At 48.1% G+C, this 20,662-nt stretch overlaps 2 protein-coding genes across 2 annotated transcripts in view; one reads left to right on the top strand and one right to left on the bottom strand.

Moving 5' to 3' along the window:
- Positions 1-4,114, bottom strand: part of LOC149453377 (uncharacterized) — a 28,374-nt gene extending 24,260 nt beyond the window's left edge. Inside the window, exons 1-6 of the mRNA XM_089688633.1 lie at positions 4,066-4,114; positions 2,519-2,634; positions 1,900-2,034; positions 1,702-1,813; positions 1,110-1,483; positions 856-997 (exon numbers count right to left, since the gene is read on the bottom strand). Of these exons, the coding sequence (XP_089544759.1) occupies positions 856-997; positions 1,110-1,483; positions 1,702-1,813; positions 1,900-2,034; positions 2,519-2,614 (859 nt within the window). The 5' untranslated portion in view covers positions 2,615-2,634; positions 4,066-4,114. The remainder of the gene's footprint in view (positions 1-855; positions 998-1,109; positions 1,484-1,701; positions 1,814-1,899; positions 2,035-2,518; positions 2,635-4,065) is intronic.
- Positions 4,115-11,950: 7,836 nt separating this feature from the next.
- Positions 11,951-17,463, top strand: LOC149453376 (uncharacterized). The gene is made up of 2 exons (XM_089688425.1): positions 11,951-14,333; positions 14,665-17,463. Exon 1 carries the CDS (start codon positions 12,213-12,215, stop codon positions 13,920-13,922), a length of 1,710 nt encoding a protein of 569 aa, XP_089544551.1. The 5' UTR covers positions 11,951-12,212; the 3' UTR covers positions 13,923-14,333; positions 14,665-17,463.
- Positions 17,464-20,662: the final 3,199 nt, after the last annotated feature.

Raw genomic sequence — 20,662 nt, 5'->3', positions numbered from 1 at the left:
GGTGTACAGTATCTCCTCCTCATTTGTTGGGAACATGACGTTATATTGAGGAATGGAGATGGACCTTTTTCATATGGTGTACAGTATCTCCTCCTTATTTGTTGGGAACATGACGTTATATTGAGGAATGGAGATGGACCTTCCATATGGTATACAGTATCTCCTCCTCCGCCTTATCTCAGCACTTACAGTAACAGGGTAATGCAGAATCTTTTTTTCTGAAAAAGGTGTCAGCTGTGGTAATGTAAATATATAACCACGAATCCTGATTGTCACTGACCAAATTCCAGCAGTCAATTTACATTACTGCAACCGGGGATCTGTCATTTAGTGATGGGAGACCGCATATGACACAGCCTTGAAACAGTGGTCAGCAGCAGGACAATTTTAATGAGCAAGGCTAGGCCCACAATTTCTAGAAAAAAACAGCACAGATAGGGTTTCACTACAAGAATTAAAATGCTACGAAGGATACAGCAGAGTAAAGTTGTCCAGAAGTAGGACAGTTCTAATCAAGGATAAAGGGATAATAGACCTAACTTGGGAATCCCTAACTTTTATTTTTGTAATGGAGAGAAGGTGAATGACAGTGACATATTGTGAAGTGGTAGAAGTGACTACTAACCTTAAGTCAACCGCAAAGTAAAATTAAAGACAAATAAACTCATGATTATAAAAAATAAAAGGCAGCAAAGGAGTAGAGTTCCTAAAGAGATAGCAATCAGAAATATAGTACAGTTTCCTAAATGACCCCAATCTCTCCCATGTAGTTTGTCAGCTATCCCCAACCTTTCCCTGCAACAGTTTCCAATTCACTGACATCATATCTGCTCTTCTATAGTGTCTGTTACTCACCTGTGTCTATAGGTAGAGAAATGTCATCCTCTTCACTTTTGATAATTATCTCAACATCCTCCATGGATGGCTGATCACCCCCCACAAAAGTCTCTACTTCTTCCTCTTTAACCTCAACTTTTATATTAATTCGTACTTCATCCTAAACCCCAAAATAACATAAAACATCTATTAAAGCGACCACATTACATAGAAGAATGTCATCTCACAAAGTTCAGAATTACTTCTCTGTTCTATACACCGAGTCCACCTACCTGATGATAGCGAGAGACGGTGTGACCTTCCTGTGTGGAATCCCGGGAATACAGAGGACAGGGACATCTCTCTGGTGGGTTTGATAGTTCCATGATAACATCCTTGAAGGGGGCTTTGTGTCCAGAAATCTTCTCCATGACACCAACATTATCACCCTCCTCTTTTATCTCTTTTTTAAACTTATGTGAGATAATTTGAACTTCCTGTGTGGAGTCCCGGGAATACAGAGGACGGGGACATCTCTCTGGTGGGTTCCCATGACTGGATCCATCTACCTGATGATGGTGGGGGATGGTGTGAACTTCCTGTGTGGAATCCCGGGAATACAGAGGATGGGGACATCTCTCTGGTGGGTTCACATTACTAGATCCATCTACCTGATGATGGTGAGGGATGGTATGATCTTCATGTGTGGAAGCCTGGGAATACAGAGGACGGGGAGATCTCTCTGGTGGGTTCCCATTACTGGATCCATCTGTAGGAAACACACACACTGACTGAATCCATTGTTTCTATGTGTTTATCAGATGATGAGGGATCTAGGTGGATCCTCCGTACTGCTCTCTCCTTTACAATAAAGTCTCCTCTTACCCGGTGATGTGAGGGGCAGCTGATTGTCCATCATGACATCCTTGTAGAGGTCCTTGTGTCCTTCTAAATACTCCTCCTCAGAGTCACTGACATCCTGACACCTTATAGGAACCTGACACACACAATGATACAGTTACCATCCAGACACATCCCTTATCTGTTACTGGAGAATGTCCCAGAATTCCCGGCACCGCTCACCTCTCCTGTCAGCAGATCAATGATCTTGTTGGCGAGTTCTACAATCTTCTTGTCATTGTTTCTCTTGGATTTCAAGGAGTGAGGTGAAGGCAAGGCGATGGTTAAACTGTCACCAGACTTTACAGGAGGAAAACTCTGTTATGAAAAAACAACACTAATGTCATGTGACCTCCCAGAATCCTCCTCACCTCACTGGTCAGGTCTGTGTTTTATTAATAGAGATAAGAGTGATGTCATGTGACCTCCCAAAATCCTCCTCACCTGTCCGGTCAGGTCTGTGTTTTATTAATAGAGATGAGAGTGATGTCATGTGACCTCCCAGAATCCTCCTCACCGGTCAGGTCTGTGTTTTATTAATAGAGATAAGAGTGATGTCATGTGACCTCCTAGAATCCTCCTCACCTCTCTGGTCAGGTCTGTTTTATTAATGGAGATAAGAGTGATGTCATGTGACCTCCCAGAATCCTCCTCACCTCTCTGGTCAGGTCTGTGTTTCATTAATAGAGATGAGAGTGATGTCATGTGACCTCCCAGAATCCTCCTCACCTCTCCCGTCAGGTGTGTGTTTTATTAATAGAGACAAGAGTGATGTCATGTGACCTCCCATAATCCTCCTCACCTCTCCAGTCAGCAAGTAGATGATCTCCAGGGTGAGGTCCAATATCCTCTCAGTCACGTGACTCGGGTCCTCCTCCATCCTCATCGGTGTGATCATGTAATTCAAGACTCTGATCTCTGAAGACAGATCACATACCGGTCTCAATGGTCAATATACTATAACTAGGAATAAGCTTTGAGCTTGGCTCGAGCGAAAGATTTGCAGCGAATCCAATCTGACAAACGAATGCAGCCGTTTGCCACCACATCAACCATCTACCAAAAATGATTAAAAAAAAAACAGTCTTCTATCAATAACAAGCAATATCAACTCTCAAACTAACAGTGGAAGCCAAAGAATTTAGGCCCCTTTCATACTAATGGTTGGTTTTTCAGGTGGACCTGATAGGGCCATCCATAGCTCTCTATGGACCGGCGGGTGTCACCAAACACAAGTCCACTGACACCTGCCGGCATCAGATCTGACCCTGTATGCTAAAAACAGACAGATGGGGACCCATTTCCCATCCATCGTGTGTATAGCTCTGGTGACTTCAGCCTCCGGGATCGGGTAGACACCTGCCAAGCCAGCTTCTGGCTGTCAGATGTAAGGAATCCGGTGCATCCTCAGCTGCCGATTGCTTTCAAACCTCCGGTAATGAACGTCCCTGCATTGTATGGTGGGTGCCACCAGGTAGAGGAGAGGGAGCTGAGTGGACATGCATCAGGTGAGACTTTTGGGATTTTTTTAGACCCCAGATGTCTCATTAAAGAGAACCTGTCACCAAAAAGTCATCACATAGGGGGCTTATTGTCCCCCATGTGCTGAAAAAAAGACAAATAAAAAAAAAAAATGAAATGTAAAAAATATAGGGTAGTGAAGTTTGGCACCATTTCATGGGAGCACATAAATTTAAGGTTTGATATGTTGGGTATCTATTTACTGGGTGCAATCTCATCTCAAATATTTTACCAAAAAATTGGATAATTTATTGCAATTGTGTGCCCCAAAATTAAAGTTGCTTTTCCTAGACCTTTGCAGGTCAAACTGAACATAACCCAGATCAGTTCACCTTATTCCTAATGTACAGTTGGATAAATGGTTCTACATTTAAGATGTATCCGGTCTATAAACCAGAGGCTCTGGATGGACGGTTGGATAAATGGTTCTATATTTAGGACGTATCCGGTCTATAAACCAGAGGCTCTGGAAGGACGGTTGGATAAATGGTTCTATATTTAGGACGTATCCGGTCTATAAACCAGAGGCTCTGGATGGACGGTTGGATAAATGGTTCTATATTTAGGACGTATCCGGTCTATAAACCAGAGGCTCTGGAAGGACGGTTGGATAAATGGTTCTATATTTAGGATGTATCAGGTCTATAAACCAGAGGCTCTGGATGGACAATAGAATAAATGGCTTTATATTTGGAAAATATCTTTAATATAAACTATAAAAGACATCACGGTGACTATGGAGGAACAGGACGGACATGACAATGAAGGAAGAGGATGGACATAACAGGGGGGGTTACTGGGTGTAAATATAAAATAAGATCTTATTACCTCCTCTGCTGCCAGTTCCAGCAATGTCTCCTCTCTACTTCCTCCCAACTCACCTCTGACCCGGAACTTCCAGTTTCAACTTTTATATCACTTCCTGCCTGCGTGTTCCAACAGAAATCACTGCCTTGTGTTGAATGTAAATAGTGCAATCTATGTTATGTTTCAGCATTTTGCCCACTTCCTCATAATCCATTCCTCTATTACAGACTTTTGCAACCTTTTCAACACAGAAGAACCCTTGAAATAACTTTTTGGTCTCAGGAAACCCCTGGTAAAGATGACTATATAGTCGGTAGAAAGAATGCCCCTTACACTTGTGGTCATTGGGAAGAGTTACTACCTTTCAGATAGCTAAAAAGATCAATGGTGTCAGTGGGAACGTATCTGAGAGGCAAAAACTGGTCATTGCTCAAGGAACCCCTAGCTCCCTTTGGAGGAATCCTGGTTGAGAAACCCTACTCTATTATGTGACCATGTATTGTAATGATGTCCAACCCATTGAAATTGTTTGTAAAAATAAATTAAAATTTGTGTATGTGTTGCCAAGGTTTCTCACATACACATGGTGAGGAGCTGTAGGATTTTTTTACTGATATGGTGTAAAGAGATATGTTGTTATCTGAGAAATGTAGTAAGTCCTAATGAGGTTCCTGGTGCCTGGAGGCTTTGTAGAGCTTTGGCCGGGGTAAAGCCTCCAACCCTAGGTCCACATCTTGTAACCAGGTGGGCATCCTAGTTGGGAACTGACATGAGTTTAGTTATTGGCTCAAATGAGCAATTGTTTCATTCATGAAGGACAAACCTACCTGGACTTACCTGGATTTCCCTATCTCCTGAATGGTTTACCTCTGCCATTACCAGTTAAGCCTGCTCTCCTTACAACCTGATGCTCAGAAGCAGGCAGCACCTTAATGAGATTGTCTCAGATCAAACCTTCTATATCTTGTATATAAGATACGAATCTTATATACAATCTGGTGCACTCTAAGGGTTGGGGAGCAGTCTAGCAATTGGCACACCCTTCTAGAGTCCCTCCAGCTATCCTACAGCTGAGTGTCGTTAGGAGGAAGTGGGCGTGGTGCTGCACAGACAGTGTGTGGTGTATGCTGTGTGAGGTCCTGCTAGGCCTCAGTCTGAGCCAGGGACTACATTTCTGGCACTACCCAGGAGAGGATGGCCGAGCCTGGCCATGATCCAGGAGGAGGGACCCCTGGGGCTCCTAGTACCGGTCTTGACATGCCAGCTATTGAGGACCTGGGAAAAGGCCCAAAAGGAGGGGAATCGTATGCGGATTATCGGGGCCGTGTGGCCGCCCGTGTGGCAAGGATCGGGAAGGAGGAAGACAAGCTGGTCAGAATGAAAAATGACCTCAGGAAGTTCAAGTCATCTTATGATCGTGTGTGGAGCACGAAGCGGCAAGCTATGAAGCCCGAGCTGGAGCGTATGGAGCAGGCAGTGCGCCAGCAATGTGATCTAATGGAGACCCTGAAAGCATCCAGCGGTTTCATGCGGGAGAAATACATGAATGAGGAGCGTTTCAGGCAGGCCCGTGACAGATCCCTAGCGGTCGCGAGGGGCCAGATCGGAGAGGCGGTGTCATCCGGGGACCTGTCCGACCCCCCAGTTGAGGTTGGAGAAAGCAGCAAAGTTACTTCTCAGCGTGCTGGAGAATGTTTGAAAGTGGAGGGTGAGTCGGAACCCATCCCCCCTCAGCAACAGCGGCTAGATTGGGGATCCCAGGTGGAGCAGGAGGAGGAGGTTGGTGCCATGGAATTTGTGACTGCATTAGAGTCCCCCCTGCACGGACGGCAGTTCGCATTTTCAATTGATGACACTGGTGATGAGGTAGACAAGTGCCCTAGGCCACTGAAGCCAAAAAAGACTGAGAAATCGGTTTTTGTAATGCGGGAAAAACTTCCCAGCAAGCTGGAAAACAGTTGCAAACCGCAGGAGGGGAAGGTGGTGAAGCCGCAGTTGAAAGCCTCTCCGGCTGCGGGGACTGTAAGTGATGTGTCGGACACTTGTGTGGTTGTGTGTGACAAATCTGCAGCAAATGCAAATATTGATATTATGGGTGCTTCATGTGAGGCCAATTTGGTTGGTGCAGTGTCTGCTGCGGCCAGTATAGCCCCATCCCCAGCTGCAGGCCCAGTCTCCGCCCCAGCTGCAGGCCGAGTCTCCGCCCCAGCTCCAGGCCCAGTCTCAGCCCCAGTCTCAGTCCCAGTCTCAGCCCCAGCTGTAGGCCCCGTCTCAGCCCCAGCTGCAGGCCCAGTCTCAGCCCCAGCTGCAGGCCCCGTCTCAGCCCCAGTCTCAGCCCCAGCTGCAGGCCCCGTCTCAGCCCCAGCTGCAGGCCCCGTCTCAGCCCCAGCTGCAGGCCCCGTCTCAGCCCCGGTTGCCAAGGGAGCCCTGAGCTATTCAGCGGCTTTAAAAAATAGACAGGGGGTAGCAAGACCACCGGAGGGTCAGGCAGGGGTATCACCACCAACTATAAAAAGAAGGAACGTTGTCCAGCTAAAATGGGACGGAGGAAGCACCACCCCAAATAGAAGAGATGTTGTTGACAGAATTCTGGATATGGGCTTCAAAGCAGTAGACATATTTGCTTTTATAGCCCCGGTGGGGACCGGCGAGTATGACGTGTCATTTGTGAAGCCGGAGTGCCTAGACTTGTTCTGGCAAAAATATGAAAATGAGTGGAAGGGGACCCCCAGGTGGGAGGGCCTGGCACCAAAAGTTATTTCTAGGCAGCCCCTTGTCAAAAACGTTACAATCCTGGTCAGGAATGAGTCGATCCCCTCGGCGGATATTATTGTATGGCTAAATCGGTTTGGGGAAGTGTTAGCACCCCTTAGGAAAATCTTGGACGATCGTGGGATCTGGACTGGGGGATGGTCGGCGACCGTAAGGCTGCAGGTGGAGAATAACATGGTGAAGCATCTCCCATCTTCGACCTTCCTTGGGAAGGACAGACTAATAGTCTTTTATGCCGGGCAGCCAAAAGTCTGCCACCGGTGTGGCAACAAGGGGCACTTCGCCTCAAGTTGTGAGGTCCTGAAGTGCTCATTATGCCAGGGTATTGGTCACGTAGCCCGTGATTGTAATCAAATTCGGTGTAACCTCTGTCAGGTATTGGGGCATTCCTACAACCAATGCCCTGAAGCATTACATAATTTATCTGATATTGCTGAGGAGTTGGCCAGGATGGATGCAGAGGAGGCGGGTGCAGGCCCAGCTCCTGATGGGGCAACTGCTCTGGATGCCCTGGTGCCAGGTGCACCGTGTGTAACCCCTAGTGTGCCTGTAACCCCCCCTGTTGTGGTGTCTTCCCCCGTCTCTGTATCCTCCCAGGTGTTGTCTGCCCCTCCTCGTGTGCCCCCCCCTGTTCCAAGTTGGGTGAGGCGGCTAAGGGGGCAGGGGTGTGTAAGCTATTTGTGGTCCCCCCGCCAGTTTTGCTCCCGCAGCGTCGCAGAGGTCGGACAGGGGGCTCGGCGGCATCTAAGGGTCAGGTGAAGGCTGGGCAGGAGAGCTTAGTCCCTAGGAAGGATGGAACATCTAAGGAGAATAAGGAGGGTGTGTGGTCTTTGGTGGGGAAGGGAGGTAGAAATAGGGCAGTGCTGTCCCCTTCTTCTTCAGTTTCCTCACTGGAGGTTGAGGTTATATCTCTTGAGAATAAGTTTGGGGTTCTTTCAGGGGAAGAGGGAGACACTGGAGAGTCTCTTTCCCCCATGGAGGAGGAAGAGGCTGGAGGGTCCCTTAAAAGGACTAGACCCCCAGCTAAAGCTGAGAAAACCAAAGTTAAGAAACGCTCATCTCAACTACCTTAATGGCAGTTCCCGCTCCGATAAAGGTGGCAACCATTAATGTTGCCAGCATAAAGGCTGTAAGTGCAAGAAGTACAGCCTTATTTTTGCTCAGCAGTATTGGAGCTGACATTTTATTTTTGCAAGAGACCAGGCTTACCAGCCTAGCTGACGTCCATCTAGCAAAAAGGGAGTGGAGGTGTGGTCCTTCCTTTTGGTCTCTTGCGGCTGAGCCTTACAGCGGAGTTGCGGTACTTTTTTCCGGCATGGTAACGTGTCGGTGGGTCATTGAGGTAGAGATTGGAAGGTGTATGGTCTTGGACGTCCTTGTGAAGGGGCAGGAGCTAAGGCTCATTAACATCTACGGTCCCCAGTCTACGTGGGCTAGGAAATGCCTCTTTACAAGGATTAAGCCTTTCCTTTTTACATCCCGGCAAGTTGTCTTTGGAGGAGACTTTAATACTGTCACTAGGCTTAAGGACAGGAAGGGCTCCATTGACAGGCTGGAGTATGACAGCGTTTTTTTGAATGCGATAGTTAGGGAAGCAGGTCTGGAGGATGCCTTAATTAAGCGCAGCCCGGACAGCACGGGATTCACTTTTAGGCGAGGTAGAAGTGAGAGTAGAATAGATAGGTTTTTTTTTAAAGGGGGACTCCGCTTTCTCGGCACCTGAGTGTCAGGCGGTGGAGTTTTCCGACCACCTTTTGTTAACTGATTTTGAATGCCTCAGATACACCGCTGAAGGGAAGGGGTGTCTGGAGGATGAATTCGGCTCTGCTGGAGGACGAAGAGGTGAGACGATCCTTTGAGGAGTTTCTTCAGGCTCAGGAGACCATCCTGGATTTCTGCGGCAGTAAGTCGGAATGGTGGGAGCTTACCAAAGTGCGGATTGGCAGGTTTTTCAAGGCCCTAGGTAAGAGGAAACAACTTGAGAAATACATTGCCTATCAGCAGTTACGGAGAAAGCTTGACCGCCTTGTCTCAGAGGGTGGAGATTCTGGGGCAATCTCAGAGGTTAAGCTTCTTTTGAAGAAGTATCAGTATGATCGGCATGCCTCTTTGGTTCTGGAGAGGGACTACGGGAAGTACCATTCACCCGACCCTTACCAGAATTGTAAACGGAGCATAGCAATTAAGACGATCAGCGGCCTGAGGGATAGTACAGGATCCCTGACGAAATCCAGGTCAGGGATCTTGGAGGTCTCAAGGGCTTTTTTTGAGGATCTTTTGAAAGAGAAGCACCTTGACCGGGCAGGGATGTCAAGCTTCCTGGACTCTACACCAGGTTTGGAGAATAACACCCCGCCCACAAGTTTGACAAGTGAGATCACAGCTGAAGAGGTTGCCAAAGCGATAGACAGTCTGGCCATTAAAAAGACACCAGGGCCAGATGGGTTGACAGCGGAGTTTTTTAAGACTTTCAAATCTAGCTTGGCACTGTCATGGAAATTTTGTATTGTTGGTCGAACTTTAAATGTGTCATATATGAGTGTTATTCATATGTCTCTCGTGTGGCTTAATTAAAGCTCTGAAGGCTGCAATTGGGCCATGCGCATGTACAATGTATGTATTACAGTACTCAGCTTGGTAATGGATGAGATGGCAGATCTGCGCTTATAGACCGGCGTGTATACCACCACGGCATTCAATGCGAATGTCGCTGGCAGTAGACCGTGGGCCTGTATCCACATATCAGCAGCATAGTACCACATGGGCTTCATAACGCAAGGCGCCAAGCGGTGTGAACTCCACGTGTAGGCTTATGCATATCTTACAACCCATTACCAACTTGAAACTGTATCTTGGATGGATGTGTTTTAATAAAGATCGTACCGGGCCCATCCAGGTACAGACTGGTGTTTAGCTTAGGGAATACTTGTACAAAGGATTTGCATGCCAATGGGAGCTAGTAGGACAGGAAATATGACCTCAGATGGCTCATGGGGGGGAAGGGGAGGAAGTCTGCTGACCTCAGAAGGCTCATGGGAGGAAGGGGAGGAAGTCTGCTGACCTCAGAAGGCTCATGGGGGAGGACCAGTGATAGATAATAGGAAAGGCTATGCTCCAATCGGAATGTACATCCTGTGTATAGGCACTCCCCATTGCATTGTTCGGTGGGAGGGGATTGACTTTATTCATGTGGGGGGCATGTGTGTATTTTTAATAAAACCAGGGGCTGAGTCTGAAACCGGCCCTTATGTGAATTCAACCATCATCCTGAGAGTGTCGTTTGATCATTCTAGGGTAACGGAGCTCCATCATCCCCACATTTCAACAGAAGCTAAAAGTAGTTGGATGGGCAGGAATCGTGTAGTTTAGCTACAGTCGTGGTAAGCGAGATTCACACAGCTTTATGGGGGATTTCTGCGCATCCAACTGCGAGTACTCATGGTAAGGAGAAATTCGTTAAAGCGAATTTCCAAGACAGTTTGGCGAGCCTGGTGGATACTAACGCGTATTCTTGCATAGCTAACCAAGCACGAGGGGGGAATGGGCCATCATGAACTAGCAAAAAGTATGCCGGCACATTTCAGGTCTCTCTGCCATTAAGAGGATCGCTTTTTGCGTGTTCGTGTGGCTGATTTCGTTCTCTGTTAGCTAACAAGAATTACCGCTTAGCAAGGACCTAGTTTTTTGTCCTAAACTCTTGATTTGTGGGTGAAAGACGAGGGTTTGTCTCTGCGGAGAGCAACAGAGGGGTGGGTTTGGTTGGCTGGATTTGGTCAAGTTTAAAAATCTTCCAACCAAAAATTAAACGGGTATATGTTTTAGTGGGTAAAAGTTGTTGCATAGTGTTAGGTAAGTATTTGTGGGTTGTAGGTACTGTGGTGATTGCTCTACCCCCCTCCACGTGAGGTAATTATTACAGTGCTGAAAGGTTTAGGTTAATTGTTAACTGCTGTAAGATCTCTGTGTGTATGTAGTCTGTGCAATGTTTTGTGGTACTACTGCTCCCAGCAAGCATGCAGCAGGGGGTCCTTTCTGTTACATGTGCATGTTAGTGTGACATGTTGGTGTTTTATATCTGTTCTGTGATTGTGCCAAATTGTGTTGTATTTGTACTTCATATTGTTGTGCAATTGTCCGGTGTATGTTCTGTCCAAAAGTCTGTTTTATGTAAGAGGTTAGAGGCAATTTTGAGGCTAGAGTCTGCCGTGTGCTCCTCTGTGGGGGGCCATTCTAGTGTTACCATGTGCTTCCCTGTGGGGGGTCATTTTCTTGACTAACCACATGTACTCCTTTTGTTTGGTGGCCATTTTGTTAATGACCATGTGCTTTCCCTGTTGGTGGCCATTTTGTTGACTACCACATGTGCAGTAATCTCTATGCAATGTGCATGAAGTTTCCTATATGCATTTGACCCATATTGTGTTTTTAATCCAAATTTTTTACAGTTTCATTTGTTTGCTTTTAGCTTTAAATTTGCGTATTGCCGGCCAATTTAAAGTGTGTTAAGCGAGTTTTTCCCTCACGTGTTCCACATTTAGTGAGCGCAGTGAAGTCTGGGTTTTTGCACATAGATTTCTTGTATAGTGATTATGTTTTTCTTGTGTTTTTCTTGTTAAAAGTAGTTCCTTATTGTAAAGCGGGTTTGTTTTAAAGCTGCTGCGTTGCGTGTTTCGCGTCCAGCAGACTTTTTGTGTAAACGGTTTTAGGTGGTTGCAGTGAAGATCGCGTGTGTAGCGCAGATCGTTTAACGGCGCTGATAGGATTGATTTTCGCGTCAGCAACGGGTTATTCTTGGCGCAGTTTTTTGGTTCACCTCTGTGTAATTGTTTTACTGTGACACGTCCCGTGTTTTTCATAAGGATCCACTTTGTCCTTTTTAACAGTTTTTCAGGTTGAAAAAGGGTTTTTCTGTGTGTATTAGGAAAGTTTTTTCTTTACACAATTTTCCTACAGGTCAGTTAGCAGGTTTCCGGCCAACCAGTGACCCCTAAGTAACATCCAAGAACCCCTCTTTTTGTTTTGACTTGTGTTAGCTACTGTGTGCAGGGAGAGAAAAGCCACTTTCATCATTGTGCGGTGTGGCCTGCCAAACACAGTGGGTGATGAGAACCACATAAATTACGCTGTGCGAGTGGGCTGTCCAGGGAAGTATAACACTTAGCCTGGTTACCACAAACACTTCGGGTGGTCAGGATCACATAAATTGCGCTGTGGGAGTGGGAGGTGTGCTCTCAGTCTGACCGCCACTTGATGCGCTTCGGGTGATCGATAAGTATCACATAAATTACGCTGTGCTGGGAAAGTGGTGGAATCGGGCCTCTCGGTAGGATCCCACCGAGTGCTCCAGGGGGTAAACAGGTACCCGGACGCGGGATATATACCAGTGACTAGTCACGATGGGCAGTAGTCAGTCCATGAAGAGAGAGGGGGAACCAGCCCTCTTCAGGGTAAGGACAGCTGCACAACTGATGAAGGTGAGTTTGGGGGGGAAGTCTACAGAACCCCTCAAAAGGTGGAATAAATTGTCGAAGGGTACCAGATGGGAAATTCCCCGGGAAGGTACATTTGACGCATGGAGGTGGGAAAAATTCATCTCTGAATTTGGACCACGAATGCAGGCGTCAGAACTAGAGATCGCACAGCTATGGCTTCACAGGTCAATCCGATTAGGGAAGCAGGGCATACATAAACTGGTGTCTGTCCGGAAGAACCAGGTGATGTATACCTGGCCTCCAGAGGGAATAAAACAGGAGGATCCGGTGTCAGAGGTGGAGGAAGCTCTTTCAGGGCTGACTCTACTAAGGCAGGCAGGATCAGGGTCTGCTGGGGTTCCCGAACAACCAACAGTGGCTGAGAGAAGTATAACTGCACCTGTCTCTTCTGTTAGTGACGTCACTCTTGATGTACCTTCTGTGTCTTCTGTATCTATGCCTCAGCCTCTACCTCTACCTCTCCCTTCTTCCTGCTTCACCCCAGCTCCTTCTGTTTCCAACTATGAAGCCTACTCAACAACCGATTTGCAGACTATCTGTGAATCAAGGGGAATAGACACCCGGTTAAGAAACAGGGCGGATTGCATCAAAGCGCTACGAACCACTGATCAGACCCCTGCCCCCCAGCTATACCCTGATCTGAGGGACCTCAAACCTGAAGGTGCAGTAAGCGAGGTGGTTAATCTAAGCCCACCGATGAAGCTGGGCCAGCCCTTGCACTCTTCCCGGACCGAGGCCTATCCAGTCAGGGTGCAGCAATTTGAAGGTCCTCCCAATGCACAGGGGGAACGGACTTTAGGGGAACGGGTAGTTTGGCATGTCCCCTTCACCCCGGCAGAGATCCGCACTATTCTGGCTGAGCTCCCGGACTATCGAGTCAATCCGAGAGGATTTGCTCGAATGTTTGGACAAAACCAGTTCAGCTATGGTATGAGCGGGTCAGATTGTGCGCAGATCCTGCGGGCAAAGGTGGGCATGGAAGTGGCCAGTACAGTGATTGCAGGGTGCTCTATAACCACGCATGAGGAGATGACTTCAGGGGGCAAAGAGTTCTGTACACAGCTAAAGGCAAAGCTTCCAGAAATGTATGGTGCTACCTCTACTACGGACATGATGAAGCTCACCCAGGGTCCTAATGAGGAAAGCGCCTGCTTCTGGCGCCGTCTCAAGCAGACGGCACTGGATGCGGATCTGGAAGTTGGACCTGATGCTCCAACTGAAGGGGTAAAGGTGACCGCGACACACATTCTGTTGCGGGCCAAATTTTTGGAAGGCATCAATATTAAAATTCGGGAAAGGCTGGTTCTGGCCCGACCCGAATATAATGAGATGTCTATCCCTGCTATCCTTTCCACTCTTGCGGCAATAGAGAGGGAAATGGATAGAAGAAAACAAGACAAGGCCAAAGTTCTTATGTCCCAGACCCCACACGAAAAACCAAGGGATCTGGGTCACAGGAAGGATAGGCCCCCACCCAGGTGCTTCCAGTGCCACCAAACGGGGCACATGAGGAGGAGCTGTCCCCAATTACCTAAAGGTCGGTGGCAGTTCATTCCTGATGAGTCCTCCGCCCCTATGACCACCATGGTAAGTAACTCCTATGAATTCTCATAGGAAGTTGACAAATCGGTGTCGGCCCAGATCCATCTTTTTCTAGAGGAATTAAAATATCCCCTCCCTTGCCTCACCGACACCGGTGCAGCAAGAACGGTCCTGCGAAAACAGGACATCCAAGGCAAGGTACCCCTCTCAGGGGAAAGCCCTCCTAACCCCTACTAACCTCACTATCAAACGATGCACTATTCTTAACCCAGCTTCTCTTCTTCCTGTGTTGGAAGATGAGAAGGGGGGGGAGGACAGCAATGACAGTGCTGAATTTTGCAACACGACTAACAATACTAACACCTCTTCTGCTAACATGTCTTCTTTGTCCACTACTAACCTCTCTTCCAAAGGACACGACTGCATTTCTTTGGTGGAACTGGAGTCAGCGGCGACACACCCCATATCATCCCGAGAGTAACGGTAAGGTTGAACGTCTTAACGGAATCCTTAAAAACAGGATCTCCAACATCATGGCCGATACCCAAAAACCTTGGCCTGAGTGTCTCCCCATTGCCCCCTATTCCATCCGGAATGCCCCTCGGCAACCACATGGGCTGTCACCCTACGAGGTGTTGTTTGGGGGACCTCCCAAAAACAGGGTTGTACTTTCCTCAACAGTTGTCGTCTTTGCATTCACAGCTTACAGGTTATGTGCAATCTCTGCAACGGGAGCTGCAGAAGATACACCATCGGGTTCGCGAATCGCTCCCCGATCCAAATGCAATAACAGGTGTTCTTTCTATTGAGCCAGGTGATTGGGTCGTCCTAAAGAAACATCAAAGAACCGGACTCGAGCCACGGTTCACCGGACCATACCAAGTCCAGCTGACGACACCTACCTCACTCAAACTCGAGGGACGAGACAACTGGGTGCACGCAAGCCACTGCAAGAAGCTTTTCAGCTACACCAGAGAATGAGGGGTGTCATTTTCCTTTTTCTTTTTGTTTGTATGTCATACATGTGTGTGAACGGAGGAAAAGACGGCAGATACCCCAACCTTTTATTTAAAATGCACCTGCGTTTAGCCAGAACCGCCAACAAAACCAACTGTTGGGTATGCTCTAAGCCCCCACCCAGTCATCACATGTCCGCAATGGCCGCTGTTCATGCCCTATATGACATCCGCGTCGGCATGAAAAAGCAAGGGACCCCTGGTCAGCCCCCACGTAGACATTTGTCGGTAGAACTTAATGACACATTTTTAGCAGGTAACATCAGTTTTAGCACCAATATTAGCTCTAGCTCCTGTAGGACCCTCGTCAGTCCATTATGGGTAACTGGACAGCTAGGCAGCCCTCAGGTGTGCTTTAACATCAGCTTTGGCACAGGTAACAAGTTTGTTGGGACTACCACCTGTGAGGGAGGTATAACTGTCAATCTGACTAACCAGACTTCCCTTCTGAGTAACCACATTGACCGACCAGACCACGTGTGTTGGAAGGACGGATGTGATGTGCAGACTGAGGGAGCAATCCCCCAGTCTGTGCAACTGTTGCTCAGTGCCAGAGGCCGAACGAGGAACTCCTCCTGCTCTGCTCTGACAAGTCCATACTATTTTCTGTGTGGTTCGGCAGCCTATAGAACATTTCCCCAGAACGCGAAAGGTTCGTGTGCCCTCATAAAGCTAGTCCCCGCATCCTATGTAGTGATGGATCATGAAGAGTTGATGGTCCACAAGAAGGTAAGGATGGCAGGGAGAGTTCGCAGAGAGCTGTTCTCTGAGGGTGACCAGGCATGGGCTTGGTTCCCCTCATGGACAGGATGGGGAATAGAACTTATGAAGCGCCTGAACAATTTTTCTGTCATCGTGGATAGTATGTTTAACGAGACCGTAGAGGCTGTCAGAGAAATTGCCCAAGAACAACGGCAGATGGGAATTTTAGTGCTTCAGGAGAAGATGGCCCTTGATTATCTTTTAGCCGCCAAAGGGGGGTTCTGTGAGTTCATCGGAGAGGATTGTTGTACTTGGATAGAAGACACCGATGACAAGGTCCAGGCCCATATGGACAAAGTTAGTGAACTACAGGGAAAAGCTAGAGTTATAGCTAGTGAGGGTTGGAATCCGTTCAAGGGTTTGGGAGGATTGGGAGATTTCCTGTTCTCCATCGGATCTTGGTTGAAGGAAGTGGGAGTGTATGTCCAGATGCTTCTCTTTTTCATCTGCCTTTTATATGCTGCGGTGAGATGTTCCTGTTGCCTCATCGACCGTGTAAGCCAAGCTCGGGCAGACGACCACATCTCCATGCCCGCTTCTGGGATTCCACTCCAACCACTGAACGGAGGAAGACCTCACCAACCAACCACCTTCTCTACAGATTACGTCCTGGCTTCCCTCTAATTTATCTCTCTGAAGACCACATTCTCCAAGACCTTCAAGCAAGCTTCAAGCCTCATCATGGTTTGTGTCTGCGATTTGGAAAACTGTCTGGGTCGAGACCAGCCTTGTGTGGCCCCGTCTGCAGGGGCAATTTGAGAATCTATTGCTGGATCTCCCCAGACCACCGTGGGATCACAAGCCTTATTCATACCACAAGTCTGTTTGTGGTTTTTGCAAGAGCCTTCCTGTAGTGAAGGTTCCAACGCTCTTGAGGATCATTGCTTCAATCAAGCCTGTTTGCGTCGAGTCTGCGTCGGGTCTTGTTGTTTCAGGTACCCCGTGGAGCTTTATTCTCAGGGACAACTACAGGAACTCTTTGAGGTTTGAGACTACACCCATCAAGCTGAAGAAGATCAAGAAGGGACACGAGGAGAATATGATAAAACAGGAGGGAATGTCATGGAAATTTTGTATTGTTGGTCGAACTTTAAATGTGTCATATATGAGTGTTATTCATATGTCTCTCGTGTGGCTTAATTAAAGCTCTGAAGGCTGCAATTGGGCCATGCGCATGTACAATGTATGTATTACAGTACTCAGCTTGGTAATGGATGAGATGGCAGATCTGCGCTTATAGACCGGCGTGTATACCACCACGGCATTCGATGCGAATGTCGCTGGCAGTAGACCGTGGGCCTGTATCCACATATCAGCAGCATAGTACCACATGGGCTTCATAACGCAAGGCGCCAAGCGGTGTGAACTCCACGTGTAGGCTTATGCATATCTTACAACCCATTACCAACTTGAAACTGTATCTTGGATGGATGTGTTTTAATAAAGATCGTACCGGGCCCATCCAGGTACAGACTGGTGTTTAGCTTAGGGAATACTTGTACAAAGGATTTGCATGCCAATGGGAGCTAGTAGGACAGGAAATATGACCTCAGATGGCTCATGGGGGGGAAGGGGAGGAAGTCTGCTGACCTCAGAAGGCTCATGGGAGGAAGGGGAGGAAGTCTGCTGACCTCAGAAGGCTCATGGGGGAGGACCAGTGATAGATAATAGGAAAGGCTATGCTCCAATCGGAATGTACATCCTGTGTATAGGCACTCCCCATTGCATTGTTCGGTGGGAGGGGATTGATTTTATTCATGTGGGGGGCATGTGTGTATTTTTAATAAAACCAGGGGCTGAGTCTGAAACCGGCCCTTATGTGAATTCAACCATCATCCTGAGAGTGTCGTTTGATCATTCTAGGGTAACGGAGCTCCATCATCCCCACATTTCAACAGAAGCTAAAAGTAGTTGGATGGGCAGGAATCGTGTAGTTTAGCTACAGTCGTGGTAAGCGAGATTCACACAGCTTTATGGGGGATTTCTGCGCATCCAACTGCGAGTACTCACGGTAAGGAGAAATTCGTTAAAGCGAATTTCCAAGACAGCACCTCACCTAGCGGAGGTGTTTAACTGCTGTCTGGATGAGGGTTCGCTCCCTCCCTCCATGAGGAAGTCAGCTGTGATCTTGCTGTCAAAAGGTAAGGACCCTACGATGATTGAGAATTGGCGCCCCATTAGCCTGCTCAATGTCGATAGAAAGATCCTGGCCAAGATCCTTTTCTGGCGCTTGTCGTCAGTGGCAGACGGTCTACTTTCGCAGCGGCAGCACTGCTCGGTCCAGGGCAGGAGTACTTTTTCAGCGGTGTTAGCTGTCCGGGAGGCTCTGGAGCGGTGCAGGGCTGATGGCTGTGGGAAGTACTTGCTGGCGTTGGATCAAGCTAAGGCTTTTGATCGGGTCGACCACAAGTACCTCTGGCATCTCCTTGACAGGTATGGCCTGGAGGGGAGGTTCATTGGATGGCTTCAGGCTTTGTACAGAGGGGCTGAGAGCTTCATGTTGATCAATGGTTGGATTGGGCGGCCCTTTGGGGTCGGCTCGGGGGTGCGCCAGGGGTGTCCGCTGAGCCCTCTGCTCTATGCCTTTGCCATCGACCCCTTCATTAGAAGGCTAGATGGCGGGGTGTTGGGCGGGGTGCCGGTGGGCACTACTGGTGAGCCACCTTTGAGGGTCGTGGCTTATGCCGATGATGTATCTGTATTCATCTCTGGGACCGGTGAGGCGCAGGAGGTGGTCTCGGTGATGGAGCAGTATGCAGAGGCATCAGGCTCCAAGATTAATCATGACAAGTGTGAAGTTTTCTGGATGGGCAGGGAAGGTGAAGGCTTCGAGCTTCTGGATGCCTTCCCTGAGCCCTGACAGAAGGTAAAAGTGCTAGGCATCGAATTTGGCCCTGATGACTACAGCAAAACAAATTGGGAGTCCAGGTTGGCAGATGCTGATGTTAAAGTGAGATGTTGGAAGGGGTGGCGGCTGTCCCTAAGGGAAAGGGTTGACCTAATCAAAACTTACTTGGTCCCTGTTTTCTTATACGTCAGTTTCGTTTGTCTCTTGCCAGAGTCTCTCTACACGAGGGTTTACAGCTGCTTCTTCCAGCTATTATGGGGGAACAGACTGAACCTTGTGAGGCGGGATGTGACTTATCGATCCAGACGGGAGGGTGGCCTAGGTATGGTCAACCCAGTTGTTTTCTTCTCTCTGATGTTTATTAAACATAATCTTGGTAGCATGTTAAAAGTGAGACCGCCTGCATGGGTAGGCCTTTTCCAAGTCTGGTTTAAGCCTTTTCTGAACTGTTGGGAGAGAGGCGGGCCAGTGAGAAGCTTGAGAGTCAGGCATGGTAAGCTCCCGGCTTATGTCGCTCCGTGCTTGAAGATACTGAGGCGGTGGTGTATGACTGAGGAAGAGGTGAGATCACTCCCTGGGAGACTCCTGAAGGAGAGGGTCGTGGCCTCTGCGTTTCATGCACCATTGGCCTTGAAGGATTGCCCAGGCCATATTTTTCAGGAGGGGCTACGTTTGATAAATATGGAAAGGATTCCCTTGAAGTTTAGGGACCAGGCCTGGCTTGCGTTCCACGGCAGGCTCTATGTGAGGGGAAACTTGAAGTACCGTTCTCTGGATAACCGTGGTTGTCCGAGGACGGAGTGTGGGGGCGAGGTGGAATCTATGGACCACTTCTTTCTTCAGTGTCCCTTCAACATAGAGGTGTATAAAGAGGTGGGGAGGGCTCTAGACATCCCCTTCCTACACTGCATGTCTTATGCAGAGTGGGTATATGGGGCATTGGAAAGTCATACTGGTTTTGATTTGAACACTCTTTTTCTAGTTTGTCTAGTGACCCGTTACTACACATGGAATGCACAGTGTCAGGTTTCCATTCGGCAGAAGGTCCTTCCTGTTCAGGTGGTGGTGTGTGTCATCCTTGGTGAGGTTGGGAAAATTCGGGGTCTAGAGAAAGACAGGTTGCGGCGAAAGGCCTGGATAGAGGCGTGGAGGAACATCAGGTCTGTAGCTGCAATCTGTTGATCTCTTGGTGAGGTTGCTTTCCTGTTTTTCCTCTTCATTCACTCCCCTAGATTTTGGTAAGAAGTCTTTTTGAAGAAAGGCTATGTGCACCTGAAGGTCTAGGTTTCTTAGCTTTGGTTGAGTAGACAAGTAGTGTTTTTTTAAAGCCATAAAGGCTTTTGTTGTTTAGTGGAAGTTGCTTCCCCTACAAGGGGAGGATACATTTTATACTTGATAAGTAGGCCATAAGGGTCTTGGTGATGTTTTTTTACTTTTTTTCTGCTTCTTACCTGCCCAGTTAGTAAAGCCATAAAGGCTGTTATTATTCAGTGGAAAGTATATATCTGATTTAGGGAGATGTATCCTGTTCTTGTTTATGTTTCCAGTTTATTGAATACTGTATGTATTTATTTTTTGTATTTTTGTATAAAATGAAAGCTGGTTGCAAGATTTTATTTCAATAAAATATTTCCAGCTATCCTACAGTCTGGTCCCAGCAGCCTGTGAGAGAGGAAGTGGGTGTGGTGCTGCTGACACAGAGTGGTGAGCGTGTGAAGCTCGGTGAGGCTTGGAGGCCTCATTTGGGCCTGGGGCTAAATTTTTGGCCTAGGCCCGGCAAACTATGGCGGAGCCCGGCCATGATCCGGGCGGGGGTACCCCCCCAGGGGAGCAGAGTACCGGTCCAAAGGAGACCGAGGACCTGGGAAATGCTCCCAAACAGGGTGAATCGTATGCTGCCTACAGAGGACGGGTGACGGCTCATGTGGCCAGGATCAAGAGGGAGGAGGAGAAGCTGAGCAAGCTAAAGCTGGATTTGAAGAGAATGAAAGCGAGCTATGAGAGAGTATGGAGTACTAAAAGGCAACTCATGCGGCCTGAACTTGACTCCATGGAGCTGGCAGTCCGCCGGAAAAGCTCTTATGTGAGTACCCTGAAGCAAGCCAGTGGAATCCTCAGGGAGAAGTACTCCAACGAGGAGCGTTTCAAGATGGCCAGGGAGTGGTCACTAGCTGCAGCAAGAGGGC

This window comes from Staurois parvus, unplaced genomic scaffold (genome assembly GCF_062004578.1).
Source record: "Staurois parvus isolate SC_StPar_1 unplaced genomic scaffold, SC_StPar_1.0 ptg000449l, whole genome shotgun sequence".
Taxonomy (NCBI): Eukaryota; Metazoa; Chordata; class Amphibia; order Anura; family Ranidae; genus Staurois; species Staurois parvus.
This window is presented reverse-complemented; position numbering and strand designations above follow the sequence as displayed.